This window comes from Brassica oleracea, chromosome C3 (genome assembly GCF_000695525.1).
Source record: "Brassica oleracea var. oleracea cultivar TO1000 chromosome C3, BOL, whole genome shotgun sequence".
Classification (NCBI taxonomy): domain Eukaryota; kingdom Viridiplantae; phylum Streptophyta; class Magnoliopsida; order Brassicales; family Brassicaceae; genus Brassica; species Brassica oleracea.
This window is the reverse complement of record NC_027750.1, coordinates 53136890-53153299: the sequence shown is the minus strand read 5'-3', so window position 1 is coordinate 53153299 and position 16410 is coordinate 53136890. Positions and strand designations below refer to the sequence as shown.

The 16410-nt window shown below is 38.6% G+C and overlaps 3 protein-coding genes across 5 annotated transcripts in view; 2 read left to right on the top strand and 1 right to left on the bottom strand.

Moving 5' to 3' along the window:
* LOC106335550 (Niemann-Pick C1 protein) overlaps positions 1-5468 on the top strand; it is an 8751-nt gene extending 3283 nt beyond the window's left edge. Inside the window, exons 15-39 of the mRNA XM_013774096.1 lie at positions 94-189; positions 267-374; positions 452-565; positions 657-740; positions 1085-1213; positions 1304-1502; positions 1572-1715; positions 1801-1838; positions 1985-2068; positions 2264-2332; positions 2432-2508; positions 2597-2666; positions 2896-3045; positions 3235-3300; positions 3371-3515; positions 3619-3683; positions 3770-3835; positions 3969-4062; positions 4158-4194; positions 4274-4331; positions 4409-4519; positions 4649-4716; positions 4845-4911; positions 4997-5065; positions 5190-5468. Coding sequence (XP_013629550.1) covers positions 94-189; positions 267-374; positions 452-565; positions 657-740; positions 1085-1213; positions 1304-1502; positions 1572-1715; positions 1801-1838; positions 1985-2068; positions 2264-2332; positions 2432-2508; positions 2597-2666; positions 2896-3045; positions 3235-3300; positions 3371-3515; positions 3619-3683; positions 3770-3835; positions 3969-4062; positions 4158-4194; positions 4274-4331; positions 4409-4519; positions 4649-4716; positions 4845-4911; positions 4997-5065; positions 5190-5285 — 2304 coding nt within the window. The 3' untranslated portion in view covers positions 5286-5468. The remainder of the gene's footprint in view (positions 1-93; positions 190-266; positions 375-451; positions 566-656; positions 741-1084; positions 1214-1303; positions 1503-1571; positions 1716-1800; positions 1839-1984; positions 2069-2263; positions 2333-2431; positions 2509-2596; positions 2667-2895; positions 3046-3234; positions 3301-3370; positions 3516-3618; positions 3684-3769; positions 3836-3968; positions 4063-4157; positions 4195-4273; positions 4332-4408; positions 4520-4648; positions 4717-4844; positions 4912-4996; positions 5066-5189) is intronic.
* A 695-nt stretch (positions 5469-6163) lies between these two features.
* On the bottom strand, positions 6164-7208 carry LOC106332608. 3 transcript variants are annotated; one of them, XM_013771090.1, is made up of 3 exons: positions 7112-7208; positions 6462-6776; positions 6164-6362 (listed from the first exon to the last, which is right to left on the bottom strand). In XM_013771090.1, the coding sequence occupies exons 2-3, from the start codon at positions 6762-6764 to the stop codon at positions 6285-6287; spliced, it is 381 nt and encodes a 126-aa protein (XP_013626544.1). In that variant the 5' UTR covers positions 6765-6776; positions 7112-7208; the 3' UTR covers positions 6164-6284. The 3 variants fall into 3 exon arrangements, with proteins under 3 accessions (XP_013626544.1, XP_013626543.1, XP_013626545.1); XM_013771089.1 differs by having other exon boundaries at positions 6233-6362; positions 6969-7208; XM_013771091.1 differs by having other exon boundaries at positions 6233-6362; positions 6462-6767; positions 6969-7208.
* Positions 7209-8292: 1084 nt separating this feature from the next.
* LOC106335499 (protein transport protein SEC23) lies at positions 8293-13237 on the top strand. Its single transcript, XM_013774031.1, has 12 exons — positions 8293-9213; positions 9292-9465; positions 9551-9712; positions 9888-10030; positions 10229-10304; positions 10393-10562; positions 10685-10766; positions 11439-11516; positions 11852-12013; positions 12096-12359; positions 12644-12748; positions 12862-13237. The coding sequence occupies exons 1-12, from the start codon at positions 8446-8448 to the stop codon at positions 13006-13008; spliced, it is 2331 nt and encodes a 776-aa protein (XP_013629485.1). The 5' UTR covers positions 8293-8445; the 3' UTR covers positions 13009-13237.
* Positions 13238-16410: the final 3173 nt, after the last annotated feature.

The window sequence follows — 16410 nt, the reverse complement described above, 5'->3', positions numbered from 1 at the left end:
GTGGTTTAAGTTATTCACTTCGTAATTCTACTGTTGAGTGTCTACCTGGTGATTGAATACTGTTTTCTGATTCCTTGTCTCTTCAACTTCCAGCATTACACGTCATCAGAGCTGTGCTTAAGCGCTTTTCAGGCGCCCGTTGATCCTAGTGCAGTGTTGGGAGGATTTTCAGGGAGTAACTATTCTGAGGTAATGGTGGTTGCGGAACTCGCTTGGTCAGAAGCTTTTGGTTGTTACCCTGGCCTTAAATGAACCTGTATTTTCAGGCTACTGCGTTTGTTATAACATATCCAGTTAACAATATCGTTGGTGATTCGAGCAACGAGAACGCAAGGGCAATAGCATGGGAAAAATCGTTCATTCAATTAGCGAAGGTTTTTCCCTTTTAATGTCTTCAGATTTTCAAAAAGCGACACGGTTGTCGTAATCGTTTTTTACTTACACTTGCCAGAAGGAGCTGCTATCTATGGTGCAATCCAATAATTTGACTCTCTCTTTTTCATCCGAAAGTTCAATAGAGGAAGAGCTGAAAAGAGAAAGCACTGCTGATGTTATAACAATAGCTGTACGATGACAAATATCTTTGAGAGTTATCTTTTACCATCTTCTTACCAAGATTTTCATGCCAGTGATCTGTTTTTGTTTTCCTTCACCAGGCAAGCTATCTGGTTATGTTTGTTTATATTTCCGTCACGCTTGGAGATGCTCCGCAGTTTTATACTTTCTTCATTTCATCAAAGGTACTTTCGTCTTGATCATCCTCTCACATCCGATGGGCATTTCAGTTGTATTTGATCACTTTAACATTCCTTTAGTCTCTGCAGAAGTAAAATTTTGAATAGTGGGAATCTTATGATGTGTTGGGAATTACTTTTGCTAGCCGTTCCCAGCTGCAATGATCTTAATATCTGAATAGTGGCCAGGGTGTCCTTACACAACTATTAATACTCCTTTCCCTAATTCACTCTACCGAGATGATCTTTGAAGCTATATATTCACATTGAAATATCTGGGATTGGGGATACGAAAGTACTGTGTGTACAATCATTTTATACAGCTTACTTACTAATATCATGACTTCTAGGTCTTGCTCGGTCTTTCGGGTGTTGTGCTTGTCTTGCTTTCTGTACTTGGATCTATTGGATTTTTCAGTGCGGTTGGAGTTAAATCCACATTGATCATAATGGAAGTCATTCCTTTCCTAGTCCTGGCTGTAAGTTCGTTTTCATCTCTATAGCAAAAACAGTGGAAAATTTCTTAATTTGGTGATGGATATAATGATGGGCTTTCCTTATGTTAACAGGTGGGAGTAGATAATATGTGCATATTGGTTCGTGCTGTAAAGAGACAGCCTCGTGATATTTCTTTAGAGGACCGGATCAGCTCTGCACTTGTTGAAGTAGGTCCATCCATAACGCTGGCAAGTTTATCCGAAGTATTGGCATTTGCTGTTGGAGCTTTTGTTCCAATGCCAGCATGTCGTATCTTTTCGATGTTTGCAGGTTTGTAAAATGTTTGGTGCTCCCTGTGCACATTAGTTGTGAGTCTGACACTGTTCTATACATGTGCAGCTTTGGCTATTCTGTTGGACTTCTTTCTGCAAATCACAGCATTTGTTGCGCTAATAGTTTTTGACTGCAAAAGAGCTGCAGATAACAGAATTGATTGCTTCCCTTGCGTAAAAGTTTCTTCCTCGTCTCAAGAATCTGTTGAAGGTTACTTCTGATTTTTTTATTGAATTAGTGTCTTTTTCAGTGCATCCTTTCCTTCAACTTAGCCAGAGATGCTATGCGTTTACAGGTGGAAGTGAACCTGGGTTTCTTGAGAGATACATGAAGGTACTTTGGTTTCAAGAATTGGAACACTTCCTCTTATGATTAATACACATATGAATTATGATATGTGCAACATAGTCACACACAAACATGTAAGCACAGTTGACAGTCCGCAATCTCGCTAATTCTCTAGTCTCCGTGTTCCACAGGAGGTTCATGCACCCGTGCTTGGACTTTGGGTTGTAAAAATGGTTGTTGTTGCTGTATTCTTGGCTTTTGCGCTGGCAAGCATTGTAAGTTGCTAGCCAAATTATACTCGTTCTTTTGTTTACACCTTTCGTTTATCACTTCTTTTGATATAGCGCTACGCTCTACAATAAACGATATCATTTTCAGAGGGACAGGGCATGCATCATATCGATTTTTCTGTGATTACTAGGAAGTATTCTATCCATCTGTTTAAATTTCTTGTGTTTTGATTCATCCAGGCCCTAAGTCCAAGGCTGGAAACTGGTTTGGAGCAGAAAATTGTTCTTCCTAGGGACTCTTACCTTCAAGTTTAGTGTGTTCCATTTTTAATTTCTCCTTTAGCTGTTCTCCTTGTGTTCATCTCTTGCTCATTTCTCCCAATCACCGATTGGAATTTTTTTTTATAGGACTATTTCGACAGTCTCGCAGAGTACCTCAGAGTGGGACCGCCTTTGTATTTTGTAGTCAAGGATTACAATTATAGGTTTTCTATCTGATACACACACTAACCACTCTCTCTGGTACGATTGTCGACCTGTTTTTTATGCACTGAAATTGATTCTTTTTGGCAGCTTGGAATCAAGGCATACGAATCAGTTGTGCTCTATCAGCCAGTGCAATTCGAATTCCCTTTTAAATGAGGTAATGTTAAAGATGTGTATATGTTTGAAATGATCTGCATCTTACTCAGTAAATAAATGTGATATATCTCCACTAAAGTCATGATATGAATTTTTAGAAGTTTTGATGAATCGTCATTAAAGATCCACCCACCCTCGTAGTCGTGGTGCCACCAAGGCCTATCACATTTAAAGGGCCACCCTGAAGGGTTTAATTCTTAACATTGTTTGTTTTCCCCACCTTCCACCAGATATCAAGAGCGTCACAAACTCCAGAAACAAGTTACATTGCCAAACCAGCTGCGTCTTGGCTCGATGATTTTCTTGTATGGCTATCACCAGAGGCTTTTGGCTGTTGTCGGAAGTTCACTAATGGCAGTTATTGTCCTCCAGACGACCAGGTCAGTCTTATCTCCTAGAGCTTATTGTGGAAACTACATTGTTATCAGTTTCTCTTTTAAATCACAGAAGAAACGATACGGGTTGACAGGCTAGTTTTGATGTCTGTTTAATTGCCTTTAATCAAGCATCAGTTATTTAAAGTGCAAAATGGTGTTATAGCTTCTAACTTAAATCTTCTAATGCTACAGCCACCTTGCTGCACAGCTGATGATGATATATGCAGTTTAGATGGGATCTGTAGAGACTGTACCACAGTAAGCTTCTCTCTCTCTCTCTCTCCTCAACAATATCTAGAATAGATTCTAATTCTTTAATCCATTGCAGTGCTTTCGACACTCAGATTTGGTTCGGGATCGCCCATCTACAGCTCAGTTCAGGGAGAAACTACCCTGGTTTCTAAATGCTTTGCCTTCGGCTGACTGTGCAAAAGGTGGTCATGGAGCTTATACGAATAGCGTGGATTTGAAAGGTACTCTAGAATTCGCTTTGATAAAATCTATTTTCTCTTTACTCTGATTCATTTTATTCGCTTTTGGTCTTAACCTCTTTGTGGAACGCTTGAATTTTTTCAGGGTATGAGACTGGTGTTATACAGGCATCTGAGTTCCGTACATACCACACACCACTTAACACACAAGTATGCCACTATTGATTTTGGCAAGAAACTTGCTAATGAAAACTCACAGTTGAGATATCCTGATTGTCTTTGGAAAATTTCCTCAGGGTGACTATGTTAATTCACTGCGAGCTGCTCGGGAGTTCAGTTCAAGAATGTCTAATTTGCTGAAGGTTTGAATCTGGTGATGAATAATGCTTTAAAAAGTATAGATTAGTAGCTGGCTTTGCTAGAAGGAGGATGGTCTACCAAATGTCTATTTTTCTTCTGCTAAGCTCCTATATAATAAGCCTTTATTTTATGCAGATTGAGATCTTTCCATATTCTGTGTTCTACATTTTCTTTGAGCAATATCTGAATATCTGGACCGTAGCTTTGACAAACCTCGCTATAGCAATCGGTTTGCTTCCCATCTATCCCAAAGCAGTGTTTTGATTTTGTTTTTGCTAGCTTGTACCAAAATACAACTATTTAATTCCCATATTGTTGTGGCAGGTGCTATATTTGTTGTTTGCTTATTAATCACTTCCAGGTCAGTTCTCTCTCGATACATTATGCTGAAATTCAATGTCTTGATGTTGGATTCTGATTATTTAACCTGTCAATTTCAGTGCCTGGAGTTCAGCCATCATTGTTCTCGTGTTAGTGATGATACTCGCAGACCTCATGGTACATGTTTCATGCGATTCTGGAAGCTAATATGTAGCTATAGTGAAAAGATAATCATCGTTGATATGATTGAGCAGGGTGTAATGGTGGTTTTGGGAATTCAACTCAATGCGGTTTCTGTTGTGAATTTGATAATGTCAATCGGGATTGCTGTAGAATTCTGCGTGCACATATCACATGCCTTCCTGGTAAGAACATGTCACCTCCCTTTGTAACCTTCCCCCGAAAACTACACTGCATATATTGGCTGGCTCTACAAGCCATGCCACATTGTGTCTGAAAAATAATGTTTGTTTCCTGCACTTATATAAATGCAGATGAGTAATGGGAACAGAGAACAAAGAGCGAGGAAGGCACTGGAAACCATGGGAGCTTCGGTTTTCAGGTGATGAAGCTTAAATTTTCTCCAAATCATTTTTCTTTTTCTTGTATGCAAAGGTGTTAGTTAGTCTAATTGGTTGGGTAGTCAAATTTGTGGGACTTAATGAATGAAAATATTTTGCTGGGGGACAGTGGGATCACACTCACCAAACTTGTTGGAGTGATGGTGCTTTGCTTCGCACGATCGGAGATATTTGTGGTAAGGACACACCCAAACACGTTGCCTTAATGCAGTTGTTGGTCTCTTGCTTGAGTTCAAATGGATATTGTATTGGTGCATACAGGTGTATTACTTTCAAATGTACTTGGCTTTGGTTATAATCGGCTTCCTGCATGGGCTCGTTTTCTTACCTGTAAGTTAATCTGCTACCATCTACTGGTCAAGCTTGAACAGCCAAGACAATATCATCCCTATCGATTGGTTATAGAGTAAGCATCTAATGGGTGATTGATTCGTGCACTCGTTGTGGGTTTCAGGTCATACTTAGTTTAGCCGGGCCTCCACAGATATACTTGGACACCGAGGAGGAGGAGCAGGGGAGAGACGGAGCTTCTTCTTCCCTATTGAACTGAGTAACTTTACAGACTAGTCTGAATTAAACTTTAACATGTACTCTTATGATTCAAATGTCTTAACACTGTCAAAAACACTAAAGAATCAATAGTGTATGCTCTGTATCAAAGTTTAGGTAACAGGACTATGGCCCAAACTATGGCATGTTGGTACAATACGAAGAACTGAGGTGTTTGGAGCTAGATCCTACCATTAACTATCTACCTGAGAAAAAAGAAAGAAATAAGTTGGCTTCGAAGTAGATTCTGCTTCTCACAAAATCATAATAGGCTTCAAAGAAAGCTAGTTTACGTAAATATAGAGAGAGAAAAGGGATCGCAAGAAGCCAAGAACAACTAATTAGATCAAACAAGTATGTTGCATATGCACACAAAAAAACTTACTTGGGCATTATGCAGAGAAGTAATAGTTATTTAGACTTTGTAGACGCACGTATTATTATCAACCCATCTCTGTTAATGGTTTAGGAAGGTCAAAACTTACTTGGCATTTCTACTTGAGCGTTTATGTGAAGAGTTCTTTAAAAAGCTAACACAGAAACACATCTAAGAAGAAGAAGAAAACTCTGATACATTTAAAAAGCTCATTGCGATCATCACCGGTTCTGGTCTTACTCCCATAGAGAACTTTCTCATCTGATATGTTTTCCAAGCAATTGTCCACTCAATACGGAGAGAGCGCAATGCTCGACGACATGGAGAACAAGAAAGAGAAGCTCAGTGTCTAGCAAAGTTTGTGGACAAAACTATTAGGATTTGGTTGCTTTCACTCCAAGGAAGGGGAAAAATGGAGGGAGGGCTTACTATGTGGTTTGGTTCTAGAGTGGACCCTTAATCATATGAATTTTGTCTCTTAGTTTCATAGATTGATTCTTTGATTCATAAAACAGCTGCATATGATGTAAATATGTTTTTGCATGAATACGTTTAACATTCATTCAAAAAAAAAAAAAGAAAAAAAACTCTGATACATGAAACTACTCTTTAAAAGAGTTGACATTAACTGGACTTGGCTTCGTTAAGCTTTGGAATTTTCTTGTACTCGTACGTGCTTATGTCCATCTTCCCTTGCATAGCCTGCACAGTGAGCAAGTAAACAAAAACCAGTCAGCATTTTTAGTGTTCTTCATCAAAGCTTCTTAATTTTTTATTTGGTATGCGTTAAATAAAAGTGACCTTGAGCTCGTCTTCGATTGAAGTGTATTTAGGTTGATAAGCATCGACAGGTCCAGTTTTAGAAAGAGATTTTCTTGTCTCAGTCATCTCCCATTCCTGGTCGTCTTTGACCTTTGCGATGTCTTTACTGCCTTGGAGGAGTTGGCTAAGTCCAAGGGCTCCAAAAACAGTGAGAGAGATCATGGGAAGTCCGTATCGTACAAAAGGGTGTCTCCTTCCCCACCTTTTAAACGATGGCTGAATGAGAGTAGCAGCAAAACCGGAAGGGGATGATGGCCTTTGGAGTCTTTGGATTGTTGTCATTTTCTGTAGAAACTGTCATGCAGAAGAAGATTAGAGGAATCCATTAACCATTGGAACAGAGAAGATAATGCGAAAGCCTGATTGATCTCGCATTTATAAAGATGATATTGTCCATTCAAGTATGGAAAATGCATTCAACATGTTCTTATATATATATTTATTTATGACTAAAACAACAAGTGCATTAAGTTACTGTGAGATGACCTTCGGACAGCTTTGGTCTCTCAATCACAGCCAAATGTTGACAGACCCAATCGCAAACCAAATTTGTCAGTGGCAGCGTAGAATCGGACGAAGCATCTATTACATCAAAAGCTAAAGCCCTGAAACCATGAAATTTTGCATACCTTTGGGCTAGACTTGGCCAGAGAAGAAGAGAGCTCGGAAACAGAATCGGATTAGAGATCGAAGCTATTACATACAGCTCACAAGATTTGAGTCCCACAGAATCGAAAAAAAAAGGGTCCATTTTTAATATTTTTTTTTTCCATCAATAGATATTTGATTAAAGGGCCTAAAAGCCCACAATACAACATACATAAGTCCAAGAAAACGGGCCAAAATACAACAAAAATCTGGACCCAAGGCCCAACTACGAAAACCCTAGGAGACAAACGAGTTCCGTCGTCGCGCGGACAAACGCTACGGCTCCGACGTCGCCCTCGCTTCAAAACACCACCGGATAACCAACTGTCGATTCACCCGGATCCACCGGAGCTCATTAACTCCACACCATCACCACCGCAAACGTCTTCAACTCAAGTGAACCCAATATCAGAGAGCATCAATCGACTGTTCGAGATCTCATCTGTCACCATTCATCACAAGCACCGAGAGGAAAGCTTCACGCGAACCATCACCGTTAACTATGGTCGAGCTTCGATCGCCCTCCGAAGAGATCTCCACCAACCCTAACCAAACCAAAAGCGTAAAACTAAAAGGAAGGAGAAAACCAAACCCTAAGACATAACTAGGGAACCAAAAGTCGGCGAGGCAAAGCAATGAACGTCTTCACCCCCCGGGATCTAGACCGACGACGGCAGAGCTGACGAAGCCTCCACCTCTCGGGGACAGGAACCAGCGTCGACGGAACTGGAAGAGCCTCCGTCTCCCGGAGACAAAACCAAGTAGCCGAACGATGAGCTTCACTCCGCCTTCCTCAACACGACCGCACCTTTACGCCAGAGACAGATCCGCCATGGGCGGCATTGTTCCAGAGCTCAGGCAAAGCGGAAGAGAGATGAGATGAGAGCTAAGCAAAATTCAACAGCTTTAAAGGTGGTTTGAGGGTCTCCGGTGACGGCACGCACGCTCACGCGCCGGCCGGTCACCAGACCCGGTTATAGATCTACTTTTCTCTCTCACTCTCTCTCTTCCACTCTCTCTCTTCGAGTATAACTTGTGGCTGTTTAATGTTTTAATATTTTTATTTAGCATACTCATTTATTTACTAAACAATAAATATTTTTTTTTCTGTTTTTTATTTATGAGAATAAATAATCGAATAACATAAAAAAGGGAAAAATTAAAAACTTTGACCCGAACATGAACATCAGATCCATCATCTAGCCAATCGAATTGATTCACGGGTTTATCACCTTCCTTCCTCCCTTCCACTCTAATCACAACTCGTAACTCTCCCTCTCCTCCTCAATTCAATCACCGATCCGATCCGATTCAAATGGCGGAGATGGCGAACATGGATCCCGAAGGCATGGACGGAGTCCGCATGACCTGGAACGTCTGGCCCCGCACCAAGGTCGAAGCCAGCAAGTGCGTCGTCCCCCTCGCCGCCTCCATCTCCCCGATCCGCCGCCACTCCGACATCCCTTCCCTCCCCTACGCTCCCCTCAAGTGCCGCACCTGCGTCGCCGTCCTCAACGCCTTCGCTCGCGTCGATTTCGCCGCCAAGATCTGGATCTGCCCCTTCTGCTTCCAGAGGAACCCTTTCCCTCCTCACTACCACATGATCTCCGATACCAACCTCCCCGGCGAGCTTTATCCTCAGTACACTACCGTCGAGTACGCGATCCCCCCCGCCGCGGCTCAATTCGATCCCAGATCCGGTGTTGCTGCTCCGCCTCAGACGCCTCCTCCTGTTTTCGTGTTTGTTCTCGATACGTGTATGATCGAGGAGGAGTTGGGGTTCGCTAAGTCCGCGCTCAAGCAGGCGATCGGGCTGCTTCCGGAGAATGCGTTGGTTGGGTTTGTGTCTTTTGGCACGCAGGCTCATGTCCATGAATTGGGATTCTCTGAGATGTCGAAAGTTTTTGTCTTTAGAGGGAACAAAGAAGTCTCCAAGGATCAGGTTTTGGATCAGTTGGGGCTTTCCTCCAGGAGAGCTCCTACTTCTGGGTTTCCTAAAGGAGCTCAGAATGGGTTCCAGAGTGCTGCTGGTGTGAACAGGTTCCTCCTGCCTGCGTCTGATTGCGAGTACACTCTTGACTTGGTAAGTAACGGTGGTGGTTTCAGCTCGAAATGATTTTATGTTGTAATTTGGATTTTGAACATTTCGTGTGGTATGTAGCTTTTGGATGAGCTGCAATCAGACCAGTGGCCTGTTCAGCCAGGTCATCGTTCCCAACGATGCACAGGTGTGGCGTTGAGTGTAGCTGCTGGGTTGCTTGGAGCTTGCTTGCCTGGAACTGGGGCTAGAATCGTAGCTTTGGTTGGAGGTCCGTGTACAGAGGGTCCTGGAACGGTTAGAGCTTGTTGATTTTTTTCAAGTTTCATCACAGCATATATTGGAGTTTGTTAATATCCTGAATCTTCTTTTGTCTTTTCAGATTATCTCAAAGGATTTATCAGAACCTGTGCGCTCCCACAAGGATTTGGATAAAGATGCTGCTCCTTATTATAAAAAAGCTGTCAAGTTTTATGATAGTATTGCAAAGCAGCTGGTCGCTCAGGGTCATGTGTTAGACCTTTTCGCTTCTGCTCTTGATCAGGTATTAATGTGTCGTTATTTTTTTATTCTGCTTGATGCCCAAACTCTGATTTTGTTCTTCATATATGAGTGTGTAGTTTTTTTTCGCTACGCATGATTTCTCAAATTTGTCTGTTCCTGTGTTTTTTTGATACCTAACTGTAACTGTCTCTGCTGTTGCATTTTGGTATAGTTAGGTTGGGGTTGCTGAAATGAAAGTTGCAGTTGAAAGTACCGGTGGCCTTGTTGTTCTGTCTGAAAGTTTTGGCCATTCTGTATTTAAAGATTCCTTCAAGCGGGTGTTTGAAGATGGCGAGCAGTCTCTTGGCCTCTGCTTTAAGTTGGTTTCTTCTCTGCTTCTGTTCCAACACTTTTTTTTATAGTTTCTTCTGTTAGTTGGTGTCGCAAGATAAGGAGTATTTTGCCTATTCAAGATCATATCTTCTGAAGCATTATACATCATATTGCTTGTGTGCTACAATAAGATATACTTTGCATCCTTTAGTCTGAACTGATTACTAACTTTTCATTTTTTCAGTGGCTCGCTTGAGATAAATTGCTCAAAAGACATCAAAATTCAAGGTGTTATCGGGCCTTGCTCATCATTAGAAAAGGTTATATCTGGAGTGCTTGGAATCCTTTTTTCAAGATGTTTCGTTTGTGCTTTGTAATCTGATTTGATTTTCCTTTGGAGCCTTGCAGAAAGGTCCTAGTGTTGCCGACACAGTAATTGGAGAGGGGAATACCAATGCTTGGAAGTTATGTGGCCTCGACAAGAGCACTTGCTTGACTGTATTCTTTGATCTATCCTCAACTGGTTCAAATGCTCCTGGAACTGTAAATCCTCAGTTTTATTTGCAGTTTGTTACAAGGTATTCTGACAGCTTTTGTTTATCTCTTTGTTTCATTCATTTCTGGTTTCTTAAGCCTTTTGTCTTTCTGCACTGTGGTTTTATTCTAAGCATTGTATTTACTGTTGCTGACTGAATTGCAGTTACCAAAACCCCGAAGGTCAAACATTGATCCGGGTTACCACAATAACGAGACAGTGGGTAGATACTGCTGTGAGCACAGAGGTTCGTCGTTGTCTTGTTTTCTGCATAAATTACGACTTTATTCTCGCTATCCAAAAGCAATTTTTTCTTCTTATTTACTTTGTAATCTACTAGATATTTTCCGGTAGCTCTGTTTCTTTTTTTTATTGGTAGGTAACATGTTTTGAGGCACACTCTTTCTGCTATGCTAGACCTACAAATCTGCAATCATGTTTTATTCCACACACTGCAAATGCGCTTAACATTAGTGTTGGTGTAACTAGTAAAAGCTAACTTATTGTGAATTTTGATTGATTAGCTCTAGTCTTTTAGCTTTTAATGGAACTTCTTGGAAAAGTTAGTCTGTTAAGGTCAACTTAAATACTGTTACAAAACAAAGTAGCCTGATTCCTAATGCTTTTGTTATTCCTAAATATGAACCTTCCATTTGTAACCTTTTTCCCTGCTTCGCTACAATTGCATATTTTGGGAATCTCAGAATTATGCTGTTTAGTGCACGATTTTGACATTTTATTCGAGTGTTGATGCAACTACCAGCTTGGTAGCCATTTTTTTCTTACATTTGATTCTTGTTACAAAATCCATGATAAGTATGGCTTAGGGTTATGTGCCATTCATGTAAATGTATTGTAGTTTTAATAGCTAAAAGCTTTCTGGCAAGCTAATTCTTTGTAACAACAACTACATTCTCAGGAACTTGTGCAAGGATTTGATCAAGAAACTGCTGCTGTGGTCATGGCAAGATTAGCTTCCTTAAAAATGGAAACAGAGGTACCTTGCATCATCTTATTATTGCTTACTACATGTGGGTTGACTTAATTTTTTTCTTGTTTCTTCTGGGGTAAAGAGTTAAGCGCATGGTACTTTTGATGAATTTAAATTTTATGTCTCCTGGCTACATTTATTAGTAGGAGTCCAGGACCCTGTAGCATCTTTTATTTATGAGCCATAACAAGAAATTTGTAGTATTCGTGAGGCTCACAGTAAAACTATTAAGTTATAGTTGCTATGCTTTCTGTCTTATTGCAGTACTTCATTTAGCTTTGTCTACTTGTATTTGTATGATAGTGTTGCTCATATATACAGTTTCTTATGTATTACCTCAGGAGGGATTTGATGCTACTCGATGGCTAGATCGGACTCTCATTCGCCTGTGTTCAAAATTCGGTGACTATAGAAAGGATGACCCATCCTCATTTACGCTGAATCCATATTTTTCATTGTTCCCTCAATTCATATTTAATCTGCGGAGGTCACAGTTTGTTCAGGTAGACTACTGTTATTAGATTTCATGATTCTCTGCGTTGCGTATTTTGGCCTATGTAGCTGAATCGTTTTCTTTTCTGGCAGGTCTTTAACAATAGTCCAGATGAAACTGCATATTTCCGCATGTTGCTAAACCGGGAGAATATATCAAATGCAACTGTCATGATTCAACCATCGCTGACATCATATACATTCAGTTCACCACCTCAGCCAGCTTTGCTGGACGTGGCTTCCATTGCAGCCGACAGAATTCTTCTGTTAGATGCATATTTCAGTGTTGTTGTCTTCCATGGAATGACAATAGCACAATGGCGAAACATGGGTTATCATCATCAGGCTGAACATGAGGTAACACCCGCTTTGTAATTGTAGTTATCTGTTTAGTTGCGAAAGCACTCATCATCCAGAACCATGATTTCACACTTGCGTAGCTATAAATAATATGTTCCTTTTGAGCTCCATTGTTATAATGACATTCGCTTGGGGGTAGAAATTGAAATAGACTGAGACATCTAGCCAAGGACAAGCTGTTTCCTTATAAATACAGTTGAAATAAATTTGGTTGTAGCAAGGTGACCATGAATAATGTGACCATGAATAATGCCTAAATCACTTATGTCTTGTCGTGTCAGGCATTTGCTCAGCTATTGCAAGCTCCTCAAGAAGATTCCCAGATGATAGTCCGGGAGCGTTTCCCAGTCCCGAGATTAGTTGTGTGTGATCAACATGGATCACAGGTCAGCAACATTCTCACATTTGTTTTGTTAGCTCGACTTTGATTGATCTGATGGTCTCGTATGATTCTTATACATTTAACTCCACACCTTTTTCACATATACAAAAACTGCAGGCAAGGTTTTTATTGGCAAAGCTGAATCCATCAGCGACTTACAACAATGCAAACGAGATGTCAGCTGGGTCAGATGTAATCTTCACTGACGACGTGAGCCTTCAAGTCTTTTTTGAGCATCTTCAGAAACTGGCCGTGCAATCCTGATGAATTAATCAGTCAGTTCCTGTTTTTCTTTGGTCGCTTAAGTTATATTGTCTTCCATACTATGTACCCAATTTAGAGCTTTTTTGTTTTTTTTTTCTTTTGTGAGATCAGCTCGTTTACTTTCCTGTCTCGTTGTCATCTTGGTCTCACATAAAAGACATCTTGGAACACAAGTTATTTGCATTGGATTTGTCTGAAGTAGAAATAATGGCTGTTTATTGTTTTTGGATTGAAATCTTGTATGATCAATTCTATTTTCTGCATTGCATTTGGTAGTCATGGGCATTTATCGGCTCTTACAGTGTCCAAGTTGGTTCGGTTCCGAGTTTGATTACATTATTTGTGATTATCTAAAAATAAGGGAAAAATTGAAATAAAACAAATAAAATCATCAGTCATTGTATAACTCCAAAATTGATATCAAGTTCTATATTAAAGTTTCATTAAGTACCAAAGAGACAAAAGAAAACACAAAGGCTATAACTGGTAGACTAATATGGAATTAATGGCAAAAAAATAATTGAAATGATAAAAATGAAATACAACAAAAAATGGAATAAAATCCATTCTATTCATTCATGAATAAATATGTTATGAAATAGTTATCTTTGTATTTTATATAAATTATTTTTAAAATTGTTGTAATGAATATTCTATTCCATTCATAGTAAATAGTAAAAAACACTTGTTGAATAAATGGAATCAACCATTTTACATTATTTTATTCCAAAAAGTGGTAATCCAATTGCATCTAAAATACTTAATTTCAACAGGTTGAAAATTTACACTATTGGTTAACTCTAATTCTGGGGAATAAATTAAACTTTTTTTTTGTGAAACTTGAATAAATTAAACTAGAAACAAAGAGAAATACATTAATCAAAGAAAGAGAAAAGATATACTATATTCTGTAAGTTTGAACAACGGGTTTCCGCATATGATTTCTCTTTTAGTCACCGGATTGTTATTTTTTAAGTTTTAAGTCTAAGCTTTTCTTAGGTTTTGATGTTTTAAGTTTCTATCTCTAAGAATCTGTATAAGGTTTTAGGTTTTTTTTTTTTTTTTTGAGAAAAGGGGTTTTAGGTTGTTCTGGTTTGTGTTTTACTTTCAAATTGTTCATGGGTCTTCCTAAAGCTAATGATCAACAATATTGATAAAAGCAATCAAAGAATAAAATCTCTCAAAACATGAGAAGTGTTATGTTATCTTAAAGGTATTAGAAGTCCTCCTGCTATTGTAGCTATGTGAGCGTTTAGTTATTTGCCTTAGACTCTAAGAAGATAGTCATGATATTGTTAGTGTGTCATTAAAGATTATCTCTGGTTTTTCCAGTGTGGAAAAGACCGTTAGCTTTTTTTTTTGTACTTCATGTATGGAGTTTTTTTTGTGATGTATATGGTTTCAAACCAATATTAATAAAATATTTAAAAAAATAATAATATGTAAGTTGAATTCTTGTTAAACTCTAAAAATAAATGAAGTTAGAAATCATTAATAAAAAGCGGAACTGAAAGAGAAAGAAAATGATACAAAATATCTTGAGACGACTACTTCCAACACTGCCTCCACAAGCAATCATTTGTTTCTTGTCATTTTTTTATTGACCTCAATTTCACATTCATCCATCATTTGATGCACATCAATACTTTAATGTGAGTTTAGCAGCTTCAACGTAGATCTAAATTTTTACCACTAATGCTAATGGTAGATTCAAATGCACTTGAAGATACTAGCATTGCATGTGTGTTTCTGCTTACTAGTGATATAGAACCAAAAACTTTCAACACTCTGAACCGTCTCGTACATTTGGATTTTTCACTCTTTTTAAAGTCTAAATCAAACTCACTAGCTCTTTCTTGAAAACTTGTTTCTTAAACAAGTTCGTTGTAAATATCATTCATGATTCTACGCAAGATCATTAACAAGAACCATTCTCTGAAAAAAATCATCTTAAATTCTTTGTGATTGAAATTCAACTTATGTTTCTAGCATAGTTATAGATTAGTAGGTAGCGATCAAATGGCATGAGAGCAATAGTTGAATGTCTTCTAACCATTTATTTGAGATCATCATCTTCACTGTCAATCAAGTAAATTATCAATAGTGTGGATTAGTTAATCATCAAAAAAACATAAATAAGATTGTGAATCTTTATCTATATTATCAATATAAATCTAGGAACAATGCATAATTTACTCACAAGCGGATGATTACAATTTCTTATCACCAATTGTTGACAATGATGATTGCATTGACTTTCCAAGTAAATGCCATACAAAAATGAGATATAGTCTTAATTTTGTTGGATAAAATTGCACTATTTTGACCCCAAGACTTTTTGGGTCAACATTTCAAGACAAGACTAAGTAATAGTTGAATGTCTTCTAACCATTTGTTTGAGATCATCATCTTACTGTCAATCAAGTAAATTATCAATAGTGTGGATTAGTTAATCATCAAAAAACATAAATTGTGAATCTTTATCTATATTATCAATATATATCTAGGAAAAATGTATAATTTTACTCACAAGTGGATGATTACAATTTCTTATCACCAATTATTGACAATGATGATTGCATTGACTTTCCAAATAAATGTCATACAAAAATGAGATATATGTTATAAACGTAAACAACGTCAATGTTTAGGGCACCAAACTTTGACATTATAAATCATGTGGAGCCCACCGTCACTATACATGCACAGTAACTTCCACTTTTTAATTTCTATATAAACGATCGTTTCGATCGTTTGTAACACACCATCCTTCTCCTTCTAATAACACATCCTCTCTTCTTATCAGTGTTATCTTCTTCGTACGGGTATAAAATTTTGCCCTTATTTAAATTCCTACGATATAATAAAATACCAGTTCTTTTTATAACACGTTATCAGCACGATCACTCTGCGATTCGGTAAAATTTATTTGTATCATTTATACCCTGTTATAATGGTCGGTATACCGCCTCTACTATTATTTATATCATGTTATAATGGCCGGAATACCGCCTATATTATTTACTAGTAATTTAATTTATTTATTGGTCGGCCGAGCCGCCTTATATCCTGTTTATTATTAATTGGTCGGCTGAGCCGCCTTATATCCTGTTTATTATTAATTGGTCGGCTGAGCCGCCTTATATCCTGTTTATTATTAATTGGTCGGCTGAGCCGCCTTATATCCTGTTTATTATTAATTGGTCGGCTGAGCCGCCTTATATCCTGTTTATTATTAATTGGTCGGCTGAGCCGCCTTATATCCTGTTTATTATTAATTGGTCGGCTGAGCCGCCTTATATCCTGTTTATTATTAATTGGTCGGCTGAGCCGCCTTATATCCTGTTTATTATTTATTGGTCGGCTGAGCCGCCTTATATTCTGTTTATTATTAATTGGTCG

What these genes read in the sequence shown, in the direction of transcription:
- LOC106335499 (XM_013774031.1), top strand. Translation starts at nt 8,446, where the DNA reads ATGGCGGAGATGGCGAACATGGATCCCGAAGGCATGGACGGAGTCCGC. An exon ending in TATTTGCAGTTTGTTACAAG is followed by an intron (nt 10,563 to 10,684) that starts GTATTCTGACAG and finishes ACTGAATTGCAG; the next exon opens with TTACCAAAACCCCGAAGGTC. An exon ending in ATACTGCTGTGAGCACAGAG is followed by an intron (nt 10,767 to 11,438) that starts GTTCGTCGTTGT and finishes CTACATTCTCAG; the next exon opens with GAACTTGTGCAAGGATTTGA.
- LOC106332608 (XM_013771090.1), bottom strand. Translation starts at nt 6,764, where the DNA reads ATGACAACAATCCAAAGACTCCAAAGGCCATCATCCCCTTCCGGTTTT. An exon ending in CAATCGAAGACGAGCTCAAG is followed by an intron (nt 6,363 to 6,461) that starts GTCACTTTTATT and finishes CTCACTGTGCAG; the next exon opens with GCTATGCAAGGGAAGATGGA.